Below are 20460 nucleotides of genomic sequence, written 5' to 3'. Positions count from 1 at the left end.
AGATGATAATGTACCAAAAGTAAAAAAAAAGTAAAGTCATATTTTGCTCTCTCTCTCTCTCTCTGTTCCCCGCTCACTTGTTTTATTCTTATGTTGTTTGTTTCAAGTGCCCATCCTTGTCCGTTATTATTTAATGTCATGTTATTTTATTACAAAAGAAGAATTGCATGGGATGCTTCAAGATAGCATATGTGCTTTATCGCATATGTGTATATTTGGGCTAGGGAACGTAAAATTTTATGTTATGACCATGAAATAGCCTTCCAAAATATCGAATAACACTTATACGGCCTAAAAAAATAACAATATTCTTATCAATATTGCATAACATACCCAACGCATACAACGACCTGTTTCTTCCCCCTTCTCGTGAAATGTACAAGAGTCGACAGTCCACTGATGCTCTCATACACTGTCATTTATTTGTTTGTTTTTCCACTTACTAACAATTCGGCCGAAAAAAAAATAATCATGCCTCTTCGAAACAGAGACAAGAATGAGTACCTCGGAGAAGCAAAAAAAAACCTTACCGAATAAGTGCGTTGTTTTTCGTACATTGATGATCCATTTAGCAGCTAGATGTCTGATGCGGTATCATAGAACTACTTTCATCTAATCCAATTTCAGTAGGTAAAAAGTCGCTCAATGACCTCCGTCAGGTTAAGACAGTGCACAACACATCTAAATGATAATCCGCATTATTTTTATGTCAAACATTTAAAAGTCAAATCCATTGATGATGTTGATCAGCACTTTCATCTGGAACTTATTCTACTTTTACTCGTATTTCGATGTTGATGCCATTTCACAACCATTTTCATTTCATATAGAATTTCCATTGATTCAACCGCAATGTTTGGGTTCGATTTGACCGCATCCGAAACATTTGTACGGAATGTGTTTTGTTTCAAACTGGCCTTGTTTACGATGGCCGACCGCACTCCTTTTCTCCTTTTCTGTGGGGAGATTATCATTGTACAGGGTGGGCCAGAATAACTGCAATTTTTTTTCGCACCTATGTAGATACTACTATAATAACTTTCCAGTCACTCTTTTGTTTACCGTTATGTTTATTCATGTTTTGGTTATCCACTGTGATGATGCACATTATTGCGCAGTTCTTGTTTACTTTGCTACAATAATGGATGTGAAACGTCAACTCGTTTTGAATTTGCATAAAAAAGGTTTGCGACAAATTGATATTTTTCGGAAGCTTCAGATCGACAATATCAGTTTGAATTTTATTCATCGCACCATAAAACGATACAAGGAGCGTGGAACTGTCGATGTGAAGCGAAAAACGGGCAGAAAAAGATCTGTACGAACAAAAGGTCTGGTCCAAAAGGTACGAAAGAAAATTCTTCGAAATAACAAAAGAAGCGCCAGAATATTAGCTCGTGAGCACAATATCAGTCGATCTTCAATGCGACGAGTGTTGAGAGAAGATTTGGGAATGAAACCATTCAAAAAAACCCGAAAACATGGTTTGACAAAAAAAAAATAAGCAAGATAGAAAGCGAAAATGCAAAGAGCTGCTAAGCCGGGCCGCAACCTCAAACATCGTTTTCTCCGACGAGAAGTTGTTCCTTTTGCAGCCAAGTCTCAATGCGCAAAATGATCGTGTTTACGCAGCGACAATTGAGGACATTCCTGAAGATGATTTAGTCGTTGAACGATATCAAAATGTGTCAAGTGTCATGGTTTGGGGCGCCGTTTCGGCCGACCACAAATTTCCCCTTGTTTTCGTTGAAAGTGGCGTTAAAATCAATGCAGCTGTGTATGAAGAAGAAATATTGCGCAAAAAATTGTTGCCACACGCCAAAAAAGTGTTTGGTAATGAACCATGGGTGTTTCAACAAGATGGGGCACCGTCACATCGAGCAAACAGAGTGCAACAGTGGTTAAAGGAAAATGTGCCTGATTTTATTGATAAAGACGAATGGCCGCCATCGTCTCCAGACTTGAATCCATTGGATTATTTTGTGTGGGGCTACATGCAATCAAAGTTAAATGATCTGAAGATTACGAAAACCACAAAATTGGATGCATTTAAAAAGAAAATCGTCAAGATTTGGAACGATATTCCCATCGAAATGGTGCGGTCCGCGTGTAAATCGTTTTTACGACGTTTGCGTTTGGTGATCCGTGCAAACGGAGGAAGAATCAAAACCAAAACATGAATTTAAAATTTTGGACCCTATTCTAAATCCCAATAAAGTTTTCATTCAATTTTAGTAAAAAACAATACTTTTTCTGAGCACATATAAAAATTGCAGTTATTCTGGCCCACCCTGTAAAAGCATACTTTATGTATATCGAGCCAAACCATCTCTGTGACTAATATGACTTAATTTAATGCAATGATATCGCCTGTTGGATCTTTTATTGTTCAAGATCAATTTTCTTGGCCACAAATAAATTATCCATTTTATTTTCCGAAATAGATGCGATACACACAATTTTTATATTTGGTAAACTATGTTTTTGATGGCTTTTAGCAACCCTTTTCCTTTTGCCATTATTTTCAGTGTTTTTGGAATTATTTGACAATGCATGCTCAAAATGGAAGTAAAATGGAGAGAAATTGAATTGAACTAACCCATCATCGAATTGTTCTTAGAAACCAACGATTATTATTGACCGAAGAATGTTTCCGGAGTTGTAAACTGCTCAGTAGAAATCACTAATTAAAATCGACACGATCGCGTCCATCACGTAAACCAGCGAAAATTAACTCTATATTTGAATTACAAATGGAAACAAATCATTGTTTCATTTTACGTGAAACAATAAAAAACATAAATACTGCACTTAATATGCTCATTAATTTATGTTTTGTTTCGGCTGATTTCAATGTATCTATCTATTCTGGTGCTTTGCGATGAAGCAACACAACAACAGCAGAAAAAAAATATGCAATGAATTAGTATTCGATAACCGGCAAAAAAGGAGTTAAAATACGCGATTCAAAATAAAAAATGAAGGCAAAATTCCACATAAAACTCTTTACATGTGTTCATAAATGCAAGCGCGCAATATTTTAATAAATATATACGCACACTTCATAGAAAATGGTATGCGGCGCAAAAATTCGAATTGTTGCTGCCAATGCACAGCTCACATATACGGAAGATAATGCCATAAATGCAAAAGTTGGCAAGAGAATGAGTTCCCAAGAAAAAAAACTAACACACACACACACACACACACTCCGAAGAAAATAAAATGAATATCATAAAAGATGTAAAAAATGCGAACAAATAAGATGGAAAATGTTCAGCGCGAAATTGGTGTCTGTATATATGCGAATGACTAGGTGGCTCTCGCAAAAGACTGAGGCGAGTAAGTATGTATTCATTTGCACATTTAGTCTATAAAAATTCCAAAACGTGCATCAATTTTGAGTCCGCAACGAAAATAGTGGTAGCGCGCAATTTTGCAAGTGAACCAACGTCTGGCAAACACACATACATCTCGCTCACTCTATGTGTATAAATACATATTTATTGCCTCCGCCTCTCTGTGCAGCAATTGCAAAGTCGCGTTCTTCACTCCGTGCTTTTTGTCTCATAATAATATTTGTGTGTGTGTGTGAGTCTGCATGGTTGTCGAAGAATAAAAGGGGCCAAATTACAAGTATTTATAAGTACCAGTTGGGCACCATTTCTGCAAATTCATGTGCGCGTATCACTAACTCACTCTTTTATTTCCTCATTTTCACATTCATTTCATAATCTTAATTTATGGCCGACAAAGAATTTTCATTTTCGAATCATACTATTGCTTCTTCTCAAAAATTTTTATTGACTATCACCATTACACATTACCACAATTCACTTGCTCAAAGTGATATTGGTTCTCCCATTTGAATGCACACAACGAAAACTGTGGCTTGGCATGTGTTTGTTTGTCACTCTCATAAAAGACGATGAATGAATGCATTAAAATGTGGTTTTGTTTAGTGATTTTGATGTCTTTTCTTTCGAATGTTTAAATTTCTTTCTTTCGGAAAATAGGATATTTTCCCTTATTAAAAACCAAGAAAATAATTTTATAGGAACAATTTAACAAATTCTATTCTTTGGTTAATTTGTTTTTTTCACGTGGCAAATGCGACTCATTGTTGGGCAAACGAATGTTTTCACAAACTGTAAAAAATGTAAAAATATCCATTGATAATACATCAACATTCAAAATGAGCCAAGTCTTTAACCCCACTTTTGTTTTGAATAAAGGAGATTACAAATGAGATACGCGTGTATGATAAGTGCTGTGAATGCAAGTAACGCATTTATTCTTCAGTTTTGAATTTTGGAAAAAAATAAAATAAAAGGAAATATATGATTTACTTTCAGACTTTTATTTAATAAACTTATATCAGATACTTCTAAAATTGTACATTCCAATAATTTAATTTATGCAATTTGAAATATCGATGTAAAGCACTTTTTTTGAGGTCGATTTCTTGACAATCTTTTAATTGATGCAAAAAATAATAAATTCAAAATAAAAAAAAAGAAATACACAATATCTATCAATCTGTTGAAGAAAGTATTTGTATGTACACTTGTACAATGGTTCTATGGTTTTGATCGGTTTGCAATGAAATTGAGTAGTTGAGAATGATTTATAACACTGAATATGCGATTGGGGCCATCAACAACGGCCACAAATCCCTCAGTTTCCAAAAGTCGGGAGACTAGACCCAAAGAACTGTCCACAGTCACGCGATAGAACTTTTCAAATACGGCTGCCTTAACTGTGTCTTCAAGTTGATAATTCAAGCTAACAATCTTTTTTGTCAAGTACTTTAAGTCAATGAATCCCGCCAACGAGCTGTAATTAAATACGAAAGATAATTCCTATTAAATAAATTAAATTCTTTTGAATAATTCATTTATTATTACCCATCATTATTTTCCACTGGTACTTGTTGCAATCCATTGGCTGTTAAATACTCCAGGGCATCTTTACAAGTTGTGTCAGATTTGATTGTTTTCGATTTAGTCAACTTTAGATCAGCAACTGTATGATGCCACCACCAATGATTGTGTTCATCTACGACGTCCTTGTATCCTCTTGCTTCCATCCAACTCTCAGTTACGAATTTTGACATGTAATTTCTGATTCCGTCTGGCATTATGACCACACATTTCTGTCCCTCTTTCAATTCTTTGGCAGCTTCGAGTGCGCCAGCAAGTATAGCGCCACTGCTTTCACCAGCCAAAATACCTATATTGAATGGCACCATATTTTTGGAATAAATTTATTAATAATCGCTCTTTTAATTTCATAAAACACGTGAATTAAGTTTTAAGAGACATTTTTGATCAAAATTTTAATACTGCAAAAATACCTTCTTTTCGAATCAAATTTCGAACCATTTGCATAGTGGTTTTGTCATTAACTTTAATCCATCGATCAATATGTTGACGATGCAAAGTTTCGAAAACGTAATTATAACCAATTCCTTCTACCTCCCAAAATGTTACATCAGTTTTATTAATTGACTCAGGTAAGGCAAGGGTTGAACCCAATGGATCAACACCAATGATTTCGCAATTTGGACACTTTTCCTTTACTTTATAGCCAATTCCGGTTATTGACCCACCTAGAAAACGTTAGATTGTGTTTTATTTAATAGAAAATCGTTCATGGTTTGCATAAGTCCTCTTTCGATCCAATAATAAAAATATGCGTTAAAAAACAATTTTTTGACCCACCAGTGCCAGTTCCAATGACTACCATATCGACCTGGCCATCACATTGCTGTAAAATTTCTTCGCCGGTGCCATCATAGTGAGCTAGCGGATTAGAAGAATTAACAAATTGATCTAAAATAACTGAATTTGGAATTTTCTGGCTCAATTGTTTTGCTACTTCAAATGGACTTTCGGGATCGTCAACATTTTTTCCATTTGGTGTTCGTACAATTTTGGCACCGAGCAATTTCATCGTTGATTCTTTATCTTGTGAAATTTTCTCCGCCATCACAAGAATACATTTATAACCTTTAACAGCGCAAATTAGAGAAAGTGCAATTCCTGTATTGCCCGAAGTTGGTTCAATGACGGTACTTATTCCGGGTGTTAATCGACCCTGCTCTTCAGCCTCTTCCAACATTCGGAAGGCCATCCGGTCTTTAATCGACCCAGCCGGATTGAAAAATTCGACTTTTGCGTCTGTGAATGAAAAACAATTATGACGTTTTTAAAGTGCTATTACGTATTCAATATTAAAAAAACTTACAAACGTCGCATTTCAAACCAGCTTCTTTTGGAATTTTATTCAACTTCACCAACGGCGTATGTCCAACAGTTTCCAAAATATTCGAAAATATTTTTGGTTGATCTCCACTGTACGAAAATAAACACAGATTATTAGCAGTTTATATTGAAAAGAGATAGTGCTTTGTAAAACATTCAATTTTATATTTTGGAGAACGATATTTTTTTAGATTGAAATTCGTTCCGATGAAATCCAATTTTCAAAACACCTAATTAAGAACACAGTTATTCAAAAGTGTGAAACAATAACAAAATCAACTCGTATGTTAAATATGAAAAAAGTTTAATAACATTTCGAAAGAATTCCACCCAGATAAGATAATTATTGAATTCAAAACAAAAATCAGTACTGATATTAATTGTTTGTTTCCAATTTTTTAATATAATGATCCAGACGTCACAATTCAAAAATTCAACACTGTCTACTTACTGCCTGCGGTGAGTGTGTTGTTTCCACGAATTGAAACAACACTTTTCGTTTGAACACAATTTACTTTTTTCGCTCATATTTTAGTTGAAGCTGAAACGAGTCAAATATGAACTGGTTACTTCTGCAGTTTTCGAAAAATTACAAAACTTGAAATTTTACCTTTTTTATGTTAAAATTTTATGAAATGAACTTCCAGAATTGGATTTTCAATATTTTATATAAAATTGAACTTTAATATTATAATACTTTTTTTTAAATAAAAGTTTGAGCTCAGTAATTAGCCATACAACTGCCAATGATACACTAGTAGACTTGAACAGTAGAATGTGATATTGTTGTCTTTTATATACAAGTTATCTACTGCATGTGACGTAATCAAGCACTGATATACATTCACTTCTTTATCAATTTTTAGAGTCAACATTTTTTTCTCTTATCGCATATTATTGAATTAACTTAAGCTTAGTCTACTGCTGGGGAATGCAATTGTTATTGTAATTGTAATTGTAGTAACGCTCTCGTAAGAAGTTTTACTCTCAATACCATTAGTTTGTCATAAAGTCTTTTTCCAATAATTAGAGAGTGAAACGGTTTTTATGTAGAGCAAATATCTATTTTAAAGAATTATATTTGCATAACTAATAATATCGTATTTTTGCAAAACATTCCATTCTCAAATAAAAAAAATAAACCTTAGTCCACTAGTCACAATGACAACGTAATAATCTTATCATTTTATGTAGCTTTTACTGCGTACTGTTTATTTTCTTCCGATGACTATACATGTGCCATTTTTTATTATATTTGATTAAGACAATTGTTCACTCACGATTAATTTGCACAATTTCAAGAGGCAGTATTCATATAAATCAATTACAGTACATTGCCAAATGTCGACACACGACCAAATGTCGGAATACCGAGAGGTGAATTGAAATTAAAAATTGAAAATTCATTTTAATTGCATTCAAATCTCTTTATTATAATCCAAATTTCAATCAAAAATCTATTATTGCTTTCACAAATTATGTTCGTAAAAAAATTCGGCATTTTTATCACTTTTTCACGTCAAAAGTTAAACTATGTCATTTAAAGACAAGCCGGTAAAATGCATTTTTTAGAAAAAATAGAGAAAAAATTATATTTATTTTTCATTTTTCACTGTAATATTATTCCGGAATAAATCGTCCAATTACCGAGTCGGTAAAACCGACACATAAAGCACCGATGTTTCAAGTGAAACACTTTGCATTTAACAGATGTGACAGTTAAAGTCGTATTTGGATCATTGTGAATTTCAACCAAAAATATTATAAATCAGTGAAATAACGTAATATTTTTAAATATTCTTGCCATTTTGTTATGAAAAAATACATAAAATTAAATATGCAGCAAAAATATATCAATCTAATAATTTGAACTTCGATATTTTGTATTGTTTTCCTCAATGTAAAGAATGCGTTCATGGGCTGTCAAAACTTAAAGTTATTCAAGTTTTGCGACGAATATCCGACATTTGGAATTTTCGATGTTACGACGGAAAAATGAAAAATAATAATATATTATTGGATTTTTTTTTCTTTTGACAAGTGTGAAATGAAGCACAATTAAATTCTGCATAGAATTGTGTATAGAATGATATTTTTAGATGAAAGGAAAAGTGTTAAATATTAAATTGAAGTTGAAAATTCAAACAAATAGTCCGAAATTTGGGCGAGTGTCCATATAAACGATCAATTTAGAGTTTCATCAAAATAACAATATAAAAATAAAATAAAATAAAATAAAATAACTAATAAAGAAACAACAGCAAATTGTCAATAAATGAATTTGAATTTAGGAATTAAAATCCCAATCAAATTTTTGAAATTAACATGGTCGAAAGCTATGCGATAGACGATACGTTTTGATTATTTTTACCATATGATTATTCACACCACAAAGATAGAACTTTGCCCTTCTTTTTCCTCTCCGAATTGAGAATAAAATTCAAACATTTGCCAAAATATACCAGTGACCGGTTCGCGCATATTTCTATGCTTGCCTAAATACGCTAGGTAGCATAGATATGCCAAGCATAGCCGCAAACGCAACCGACGCATCGCCGTTCACTCTATATGAACAATACACATGTTCGTTTATGCAGACGACCGTGCGCATACAATATAGCTCGAATCGAATGGCGACGGGTGCGTTGCGGCTTGCGTCTCCGCTATGCTTAGCATAGCTATCAGGCATAGAAATATGCGCGAACCGGTCACTGAAATATACAAGGTAATGTATTTCAGCTTCACAAAAAGGGTCAACCCTTTCCATCGAATGCAACCACATTCCATAAATAATTTATTAATTTATTGGTTTTTCATACATTTTAAAAGAGTTTCGGTTTGTGTTTCTCAATAACTATAGATTTATCTGGCAGTGGAATATCATATTTCTCATTTTTTTTGTTTGTCGAACACATGTTTTGAACTTTGAAATTGTTTCATACCTAGACACTGATACATTTGAGGGCTTTTTTTAATCGAACGAATCAGAACAAACCGTGAATAATTGAACGATTTATCATTGATTTAAAAAGGATTGAAGAGAGGCAACAAAATCAAATCAATGAATTATTAATTTGTGGGTTGGTGTAATCATCATAAAATGTATTTGAATAAAAATATTTTTTTTTTCGAAATGGTTTTAAGAGATTGCATATGGATAAAAAAAAATCTACGTGTAAAATATAGATGACTTGTATTTTACTTGTAGAAAAGTTCGCCAGATTTTGTCATGATTATCTTTCTTTCATTGACACCTAGCTGATTTATTTTCATCTATTCAGATATCCCACAAAGTGTAAGAGAGAATGAAGTTCCTAATTTTCAATGCAATTCCAATTTTTATTCATGCGAATTCTTTCGTTCGGTAATAGCACACACGGGGTGATTCATACACCTCTGGCAGACGCACAGTAATGTCGATCCCTGTGCCAATGATATTATTGAGTTAATGCCGTTGCATTGAAATGTAATTATGGTTTATTTATATGTGCCTTTCATATTTTCCAGTGAATTGACGGCGGTAAGTAAAAGACGTGTGTATTATAAACTTGCACACGTGGTGTACAGTACTATTATTCTAGTGAATTTATTCTATTCAGAAAACCGCATTCTTTTCATAGAAATCGAACGGCGAAAATTTTGATTTATGTAAACTCGATTACATTTGCTCATATTTGTTGTGCAAACCATATACGCAATGCCGAGAAGCAAATAAATTCTCGACGACTTGAAGCTGAGTGCAAAGACAGAGAGGGAACGGCGGTGGTCGGTTCGATGGTGATGGTGGTAAATAAGGGTAATATATGAACAAGTGATGCACACAATAGGCATGCACTATGTGGGGTAGTTGTGTTCATGCCACAAATTGATGCATATTTTGGTATTTAAATGATGAATGACATTCGTTGACACTTACATCCAATAATGTTCAATCAATGGCACTCAATTTAGAAAATTTATTTTAAAAACGACAACACATAACAAATTGATTTAATTTTGTCGCTTTGCGAAATTCGAAAAGCATTTTGTATTGCAAATGCCGCCGCGCCAGTTTACATCTAGTAATAATCGAATGATTTGCAACATTGCATGACATATCTAATAATTTGCATTTTACACTGTACACGCGCAAATAGAAAACTCAATTGGTAATATAATTTCAGAGCATTTGTTGGGGAAAATTGTGCGTATGTCATAATGACAAGGGCGTCAAATCGAATTCTACCGAATTTAGGTCGGTCAAATTCAATATACTCAAGGAATTATTCAATTTTACTCTTATCTTTTCATTAAATCCTTGTAGCTCTGCTGAAACACAGAAAGACTTTTATACATACCTGTGTTGTCTACATTTTAACTTCAGAATTGCGATTTGGATACTTTCTTTTCCGTCCTTTGGTAGGCAATTTGTTTCGTGTCGCTAAAATGGTTTGAGTGTGAACAATTTGACAAAATAAAAAAAGAGCACACCGAATTTATTGAAAAACTGTCGATTGTCGAGGGTACAGTGTATAAAATAGAAATATATTGCAATAGCTCAGTCGAAGGTATATACCAAGAGAAGGAAGAAAGAATAAAACGGCAAAAGAAGCGAAACTGGGCGAAACGACAAAATAATAATAATAGACTGGAAGTGAACAACAATGGCAGAGCAAAGGCAAAGGCAGTGTGTCTGAAGTCACTAAATAAAAATTAAAGGCATGTAAATCGGTCTCAATTGCACAATAAAATGAAGAGGAAAGGAATGGAACTAAGAAGAAAAAAGAATCCGGTTGCCTACATTTCCATTTGACGTTGTGTTTTTTCTTCGCTTTCGTTCGTTCTATCGAGCAGAAGAAAAGAATTGTTTGTGTCGGAATAGAAGAAGTGCGAGAGAGTTTAAAGAATTATACGGTGCAATAAAAGAAATTTCAAACGCACAAAAGAATCGTAACACACATTCGAGAAGAAAAACGATTCGAATAAATTTAATCTGAGTCGATGTAAAGAGAATTATAGGTGTTTTTCACCCCCATCGATTACGCGCGTCACGGTTTTGTGCCACAACGGCAGCCACACTCTCGAGTACTCTGAAGAACATTCTTTTTCGTGCCTTCGCAAAGCAGCCGAATTGCAAAATTATTGACTGCACTGCACGTTGGTGTTTGCAAATCATTTCAATTCCAACAACAAAATCTGTTCATGTGCAACACAATTTTTGCATTTTGTATAAAGGCAAACGAGATTACTTTTGTATTTTTCGCATTTCCATTTGATTGATAGCGACTAATTTTTCATGAGACAAATTGCGTTCTCCGCCAGCGCTTTTATTCGCTCTCCGTTTGTGCAAAGTTGAAAATTTATTGCGACATTAGCGCAATAACCCCATTTTAATATTTGCATTTCTAAGTGCGAGCTAAGTTTGATCTAAATACAAATCTTGCTCTCGTTCTGAATTAATTTCGACCGGTTGATTTAAGTGTCGCCCGATAGAAATCAAGCAGCTACGCTGTTCGCCTTATGACCAAAATAAAACGGAACTTACATCATCAAGACTTACTTTTCTGCACTTTAACTCCATTCAAAATGCCCGAAGTGTTATTATTTATTAAATTTCGTTGAGTACTTTTACGGCTCATCGTGGTATGAGCAGAAAAGAAAACTCTATTTCAATTCGTCGTCGCCACGACAATCCCAAACATAGAAATTTATTTGGTAAATTTAAGAGCAGGCGACAATCTTGATGCTAGATAAATGAGCCAAATGTAAAAAAACGATGATTCATATTCCCAGTGCGATATTTAAAGGTAGAGAGAATGCGTGCCACTTCATTTTCTGTGTATCGCATATTTTTCTTCTTGTTAGATGCGATAAATAAATATCCGCAGACGGTGTATAAATTAAACCCTTTCGCATGAAAATGTCTCCAGAATTTTTTTTAATTAGATTCAAAAATAGTGCCCGCAAGGCCAAAATTATATGCATGAAAATATATGCGCATCGTAATCACCCCGTGCACGCGTCAACTCTATTTCTCTTCTTCGTCTCTGCCTCTCTATATGCGCATCTTTTGTAAACGAACAAATGCAGTACAATGACAAAACGAAAGAACAAATTATTTGAATTAATAAATTTTATTTTATTATTTTAGTTACGATCTTGATAATGACGATTTTATATAAAGTGGCAGCCCTTTTTCCAGAGATTCAAGCTCCAACAATTTAGCAACAACGAAAAATGGACATCACCAACGAAATCTAACACCTTTTAATATGTACAAGATATGCAGTGGAGTGAAATACAAGCCATACACACGCCTAATCTAATTGTAATAACGAATTTCAATAAGGTTGCTTTGGACAAAAAAAATATATTTGCATTTGGTCCGCAGTCACTACCATCTACTTCGTTCTTCACCATTTCTTTTATTTTGCCCCGCAACAGCAGCGCGTGGATTGAAATTCAATGGCACAGAAAAAAAATAAAAATTAAGTTTATCGACCGAAAACTATCGATTTTTTTATTTCAACGAAAGAATTTTCTTTCTTCTATCAACGCAATGGAAATTATCTTCGGTAGACATTGAATGAGGCGCGAAACATTTTTTTCTCTTCTTTCTCATGCAATACCATTTTCCATTATTAGGTATTATTTCATTATGTGTTGGAAAGGGTGGAGTTAACCGTGAAAAAAATTCGAACAAAAAATAAAACCGAAAGAAAAAAGGCACATGGAATGAGAATAATTCGTTGCTGTTCTAGGTGCTAACCGTCGTCGACTGTACAATTAGCAAGTTAAAAATTGGTTCATAAACTACAAAATGGGAAGGAAAAAAAATGTTCACTGTTTACGCATTCCCAGTTTAAGCTTGTATATAATTTGTAATACACGCGGAAAATCCGTTTCTCAATTGATGCTGAAAAGAAAAAAAAACGGCCGTGTATTTTTTTCCTTGGAAACATTTGACTTTTGTGCACATTTAAAGTGTGAATTAATGAATCGCCCATTTTATTTGTTTTATTTTACTGGCATTGCATCTCCAGCCGCTACAAATATGTTTAATTAAATGCCATTTTATTGTCGCTTTGTTTTCTCGCAGCGAAGAAAAAAAAAAACGCCGAACAAGTGCGACATGTAACAATTTATTACCATTTTTTTCGCCTTCAATTTATGTACACGTTTTTTTTCGTTGTTACGCTTTTGCTGAATTTTTTCTTGTAATTTTATGACGGCTGAAATGGAAGTAAATTCCACTTTTGTTCTTGCACCATTTTCGTTGAAATTGCAATGTGTATGACAACAACAACCGAAAAAAGAGAGCATATAAAAGCAATTTGGTGTCCCCTTTGCAAGCAAGAAAAATTGGAACGCATCAATAACAACTTCGGTATAATGTGTAATAAGCGCATATATCGATTTTGACGCAATGAAACACATTCTTAAAAATTGAATGAGATACTTTTTTGCGACGATGGTCGCAAATGAACAACAGTAAAGAGACGAAAATATATGCACCGAACTTTTGAACAATGAGTTTTTATATTTTCCTTTCTAATACGGTTTTTAGTTTTACTTAGGGACGAAAGCAGGTTTTAAATGCCCTACATTTTTTTCTTAAACTACTCAAAACATATGACTTTTATTGTGATGTCTGTGACGAATTATTTTGAGTGCAATAAGGGATAGAAAAAAAACAGACGGCATTATAACCACATATTTGTCAAAGTTAAATCATGAAAAATGGTATTAAAATGGAAAATTGACTTTGAAATGGTTTAACTCTGATTTTTACCATTTTTTTATTTTTAAAGGCGACAGCCTTTCTTCAATTTTCTTTTTTGCTCTTTCCTTCCAATATGCTTTAGGATTTCATCTAGAACTTTGTATATTTCGGTTAATCATAATAATCGCGGAGCCACAATAAATATTTGCATTACAAAATTATAATTCTTTCCAACCACTTGGGATGAATGGAGCACAACACTGAAATCTATTAAAAAGTAACTTTTTGCCAAAATAAGCGCTGCGTATCACATTGGTAAGGTGAACCGTTCATAATGGAATATTTTCATTCTTTCGGTATTATGACGCGGTGATAAAGTCGACGGATCTAAGATAGAAGCTGATGTAAACTTAATCGAGATAATCGGCTCATACATAGCTAATAGCGATTGACATCTTTTGCATTGTTTGTATTGTTAAGAGGTAGACATTTCAACATGCAAATGCAAAACACGCTGGAAATAATGACAAATCTCATAATATCTACGCTCAATCGTTATGAAGGAAAAAATAATAATTTGCCAGTGTTTGTTCATCGTCGCACCATTTTTTAGATGAACGAAAGGAGCGTTGAGTTCGCATCACATGCAAATAGTATTTCAATACAATGAGCCCATGAATAAATTTACCATCGTCATTTTTATGTCAACGATTTTTCTCGCGCCTTCCAACTAAAGCAATCGATGTGTGTGCGCGTGTGTGTCACATAAAAATGCAAACGAAATTTTAATTCTGTAAATGCGATTTAACAAAGCACTGCTTTGAGCTGCTATTTTTCGTGTGATTTTAATAAAAAGTTTCGTAAAAATGACGAAATTTGAAAAGTTGCTTTCGGTACCATTCCAACCCACGAGTTAAAAAAAACGAGATTGGCAGGAATCAATAAGCAATAAAGTGTTATTGATAATTTATGTATGTGAGTTGCACTTAAATGGAGCACAACGATTATTGTTTTGAGTTGTGCGCTCCTTAGGCATCGAAATGGATGCAATCAATCCAAATGTAGGAACATATTGAGAGAACAATCAAATGGAAATTTAAATGGCATTTCACCCAGAGCATTATCAAAGTTTCTTTTATGTATTGTATGTGTGAGGATTTTTTCATTTGTACTTTTCAATCTTCGAATTGAAAGTCGAATTTTTGCCATTTACCAAATAAATTGGAAAATTTAGTTTAAATTGAACATATGTTCGGCTTGATGTTACACGACATTTGCAACAAACGAATCATCTGAACTAAATAAAGAGGGAAGGAACGTCATCGATCAACATTCATATAGAGAGATTTTGATTGTCTGTTAAAAACGAGTTAATCATTTATTGAATCAAATTCTTGTCATAAACATGTGCAAAGAAATAGTTTATATAGAACTTTTTTAAAAGCATGCACTCTTAAATTTTGAACATATCACTCGGTTCATATCATGCTTATGAAATGTTCATTGCAGTTTGCATGAATCCAAATCTAGATCAAATTTAAGTTTTAGTTTCGATTAACCGGGGATTTCGTTGACATATTTATATGTAAACGTCAGTGGCATCTAAACCGAAAACGCCATCTTTGGTTCCACATCAGTAGCTATTTCTGTGACAAAATTTTCACTTTAATTTAAAATAAAATAAAGGCATTTAATTTTAATCCCACATTTTTTGAAAAAAAATTTAAAATTCATTTTATTATTAATTTAAAGCAGAGTTTGAAATAATGATTAGTTTTTTCAATTCATTTATTTGAAAATCAATTACCATTAGTTAATGTAAATTGAAATTTTCAATTTATTTTTTTCAATTCATTAAATTGAATTTTCAATTACCATTTACATTCAAATTGAGAAATGAATTGAAATTCATTTCAATTGCGTGAAGTTGCAGAGATTCTAGTTGGCTCCCATATTACTACTCTCGATTGTTTTCAATTTTTTACCATCAATTCATTTATAATAACATTTTGAATGTAAATTAAAATATATATATATTTAAAATTTAATATTAATATACAAATTAAAAAAATTAAAATTTGAAACTGTTTTCATTGCTGCGATTTCTTTTAAACTTATTGACACAGCAACCGTTATTGTTGAATGTGCGCATTCAAATATTAACCTCACTTTTGACATTAGCTATGCACAAATGCCGCATAAGGCATCAATCTCTGCAACTTCACGCAATTGAAATAAATTTCAATTCATTTATCAATTTGAATGTAAATGGTAATTGAAAATTCAATTCAATGAATTGAAAAAAATAAATTGAAAATTTCAATTTACATTAACTAATGGTAATTATAATTGAATGAATTGGCATTGAAAAATTCGAAACACTGATTTAAAGCGTACGTGTGATGTTTGTCTGTATATATTGTTTCTCGCATTCAACAACTTCAATGAATATCTTTGTTTTGAACTATATGTTTTACTCCATGCAAACGAAGACAATTAAAAAAATGAATTCAAAAAAATTGTTTCATGTTTTGTTTTAATATTTTACCTGAGGATTTTTCAAATAATCGGGATTAGACTTGAAACCTTTTTGAATTTATATTAAACTATTTAATTTGAACCAATCAATATTGGTTGGTAAAAAAACTCGCAACAAATGGGGAACAAGAGATGGCGTTGTCGTAGATTTAGGAACGGACAATAGTCATCATATTACCGGGTTTGTTTCGATTACACACAAATTAGATTGATTTTGAACAGCAGGTTTGACTGTAATAATCGTTGGCACCAGTTCCAGCACGCGAACTTCTAATCCTTCAATATATGCAAAGCGTAAAAAAAAAAATTTCGTTGAAAATTGAATTATAAAATTTAGAATTATTCATAATAATTGAATTTAATGGTTGAGTTGTAAATTTGATTTAGTTACCAAATCGTCATGATGTGTCATACAATATCAAAATGACGAATCAAATGATTTTAGCCAATTTTTCTAGATTTTGCTAGTTTTCTCTAGTTTTACATGGACTAGTATAAAAAAACGAGCCAAAATGAAATTTAAAATTAAGATTTGGCCGTTGTATGAAAAACAAAATTCATAGCATTTAAAAAGTTCTATAAAGTGCTGGATTTTAAAATCAAACTATTTCTTTCCACGCTTTTATGAAAAGAATTTGATTTAATAAAGGATTGACTCGTTTTTATCCGCTAATCATGAAATATTTTCGTCTATGAATATTGATATGAAATCCATTTAAATTTCCATCTGATTGTTCTCTCAATATGTTCCTACATTTGGATTTTAAATCAAAACGATAATCGTTGTGCTCGATTTAAGCGCAACTCACATACATAAATTATCAATAACACTTTATTGCTTATTGATTCCTACCAATTTCGTGTTTGGCTAGTACGTTAGAGTTATGCCGAAAGCCACTTTCCAGATTTCAGAATCTTGACTAAACTTTTTATTAAAATCTCACAATGAAAGAAGTGTTTTGTTGAATCACATTTACAGAATTAAAATCGTTTGCATTTTTATATCACATACACACGCAGACACAGCGATTGCTTAATTCGGATGGCGCGAAGAATACCGTTGACATAAAAATGACGATGCCAAATTTATTCATGAGCTCATTGTGTTGCACAGTTCAACATTTTTCCTGTTTATTATTAAGACTTTTAAATAGTCTGTTCTTTATTCTACGTTCTCATGGTGGGATTTCTCTATGGGCGCAAAAATGTCATTTTCTACATCTTGAATGTATTTCGTACTGCAGAAAATGGAAAAAATATATCTTTGAAAGTAAGATAGCTGGAAGGCATATGCCTTTAATTTGAAATAAACATTGCGATGTGTTTCGCTACAGTTAAATTATGTAAAACAAAAATGTGGTTTCCATTAGATTGTCAAAATTGACAATATCGACATATATTGGATAAAGTTTTGCATTATTCTAATTTCTAATATCGCTTATTTGGTTTTCAAAATGATTGGGTTCATTTTTTCGATGACGTCTTATCTTCCAAGCGTAAACAAACTATAAATGTATTCATTTTGGCATCGACTTGCATAAAATATTCGATAAATGGGAAAATATGTAAGCCCATTATGTCGATCTTATGAAGATGGTAAAATTGTGCCTACTTTACATAATTATCCATATAGTCGCGATTGCGCATCCAATGAGTGGCATATTCTCATTTCGATTTCATTATCGATATATCAAGAAAAATGACTTGATTAGAATAGCATTCGATTATTTTGTTTTGTGCGGTAGCAATCCAATCGCAAAATCAGTATGCATAAAATATGTTCAGCGTTTCGGTGTTTTCCGCATGTTTACAATATGGCTTTGCAAACGAGCGGTTAACTTGTTGTTCGGTTTTGTGATGACATCGCGACAATATCGATTTTTTTTTTGTTTTCCTCCCGTTCTGATAGATCCTCTGCTGCTGGCGATACTAAATGCTAATGCGATGCTATGTTTCCGTCAAGTGTTGTTGGTGTGCATGTGTTGTCGTAGGGGACAAGGAAAATATTTTGATTTATAATATTCAGCTATGATACAGAATAAATCAAATGTTTGGTTTAACGCTTATTTATTACACCAAGCCGGAACAATGTGCACGATGCGACTCACAAGATTTACAGGCCGAAAAAATGGAATATCTGGTTCACTTCAGATTTCAAAGTGTACACATTTTCTCAGTTGCAGTGAACAATCGAATTTCCGTTTTACAAATCTTAAAATGTGTTTCCTTGGAAGATGACGAAAATAAGTTAACTCTGGGTAAATATTCAGCCAGTTTTTTTTTCTCTTGCAATTGAATTTCGGGAATTTTTTGAAGAAATGTTTTTATCATGAAACTCGGAACATCCACCAGAATGGAATTAAATATCAACCGTTTAAATGCACCGAAAGATACACCGAATTTAATAATCAAGTGTGTTGCGACGTCTTCGTTTCTACTTGATATATCATTATGTCAGCGGAGTGAAAAACTGCACCACATCGTGTATATATGTTACCTTTTACAATGAAAAAGAAACCCCTAACCGAATTCTAGCGGAATCATGCAATCACATTTTGCTCTACTTAAAAATTTATTTTTATGATTGTGTATTTCAATTCACCTAATGCATACGGTGGAAACTTTTAATGCCCGTTGATTTCGTCGTGTGTGGTTACAATAAGATTTGGATTAAATGCCAGAAATGGTTCCTTTTTTTATTTCCTTTCTCTTTTGCCAGCAAATCAAGAAATATGTATCTTTTTCTTTATACAACATACATTGATATACGGTATTGCGGCAAGAAGATAAATAAACGAAACACCATACATTGACAAGTAAACTCGGTAACGCAGTCGTGTTCTTTATCTGGATAGAAATTAATTATTTAGTTGGTTGCAGTTCATATTCAAGCATTTCATGGATATCCATCTGGATGAGAGATGCCTCAACCGCTTAGCAATGCCGACGCATTCCATGAACTATCATTGTGTGGTATTTGGCGAAGGTCGGAATTTTGTCAACATTGCGTCAATTCACGCATTGAATAGATAAATACATACAAAGCCACATACATCAAAATCGATATGAGAGCATGTAATTTTTGCATCTTGTTTGTTGTCATTGACCATTTTATGAAAATAGGTTGAAATTCGGTTGATTTTATTTGCAATGTCCACATTTGTTCAACTTACAAACGTCGAAGAGAAGAAAACGAAGTCAAGAGAACGATGTTACCACTGGAAGTCATCTGAATGCCGATTCGGCATGAAATACAAAAGAAACATAAATATTAACAACATTTAGTACTTATGGCAGAGTATGCCGCAGCACCCTTTCCGCTACAATTGCACTTACACCAAAACAACAACATACAACAAAACTGACGTATTCGACCGTTGAATCACATTCGTACGTATATATTTTTTGTTCGGCTTGATGTGAAGAACAAGAGAACGAAGCATTTTTTATGAGCACCCAGGACGATCGTAAAAATGGTAATTGAGATTTATTCGGTACGGTAATAGTATACGGTGTTCAGTTTTTGATATACCACAACCAGAATACATTTTATTTCAGAGTTACCTTTGCATGCCAAATAATAAATAAGCGATTTGAAATTACTTCTATACAAAATGCAAAACCGAAAGAGAAAGAGACATAGTGCGAGAGAGAGAGAGAGGGAGCGCATTCATCACGCAAAGTGCCTTTGGAAAATTCAACGCAATGAAATTCATCAGTGTATTGCTTTTGCATTACCTGACGTGCATAGTTGTGTATTATGTGTGTGTGTGTGAGAGAGAGATACTGGCTCACCAATCGCGCTAATTTGTATAGATTTAAGATTACCAAAGAAAAAAAACGAACGTTCAATGTCGTGTCGAGATATATTGACAGTGGATCACATCAATCGCTCTGTCATGAATTTTTTATAAAATGGAAACAGTCAAACAAACTAATGAGTTTTATATTTGA

At 33.1% G+C, this 20460-nt stretch overlaps 1 protein-coding gene across 1 annotated transcript; it reads right to left on the bottom strand.

Moving 5' to 3' along the window:
* Positions 1-4337: 4337 nt before the first annotated feature.
* Positions 4338-7023, bottom strand: LOC116343026 (cystathionine beta-synthase-like). The gene is made up of 7 exons (XM_031770895.1): positions 6877-7023; positions 6718-6807; positions 6250-6356; positions 5724-6182; positions 5357-5611; positions 4908-5232; positions 4338-4836 (listed from the first exon to the last, which is right to left on the bottom strand). The coding sequence occupies exons 2-7, from the start codon at positions 6792-6794 to the stop codon at positions 4581-4583; spliced, it is 1479 nt and encodes a 492-aa protein (XP_031626755.1). The 5' UTR covers positions 6795-6807; positions 6877-7023; the 3' UTR covers positions 4338-4580.
* Between the last annotated feature and the right edge of the window lie 13437 nt (positions 7024-20460).

The sequence above is a fragment of the Contarinia nasturtii genome, unplaced genomic scaffold, assembly GCF_009176525.2.
Source record: "Contarinia nasturtii isolate CC-2019 unplaced genomic scaffold, AAFC_CNas_1.1 Cnas_scaffold_928, whole genome shotgun sequence".
NCBI lineage: Eukaryota > Metazoa > Arthropoda > Insecta > Diptera > Cecidomyiidae > Contarinia > Contarinia nasturtii.
The sequence above is the reverse complement of the archived record's forward strand: the minus strand, read 5'-3'. Positions and strand labels throughout refer to the sequence as shown.

Bases quoted from the DNA above. Each gene is read 5' to 3' on its own strand.
- LOC116343026 (XM_031770895.1), bottom strand. From the start codon at position 6,794: ATGAGCGAAAAAAGTAAATTGTGTTCAAACGAAAAGTGTTGTTTCAAT. The intron at 6,357-6,717 runs GTAAGTAGACAG...ATTTTCGTACAG, and splicing joins CAACACACTCACCGCAGGCA to TGGAGATCAACCAAAAATAT. The intron at 6,183-6,249 runs GTAAGTTTTTTT...TTTCATTCACAG, and splicing joins TGGTTTGAAATGCGACGTTT to ACGCAAAAGTCGAATTTTTC.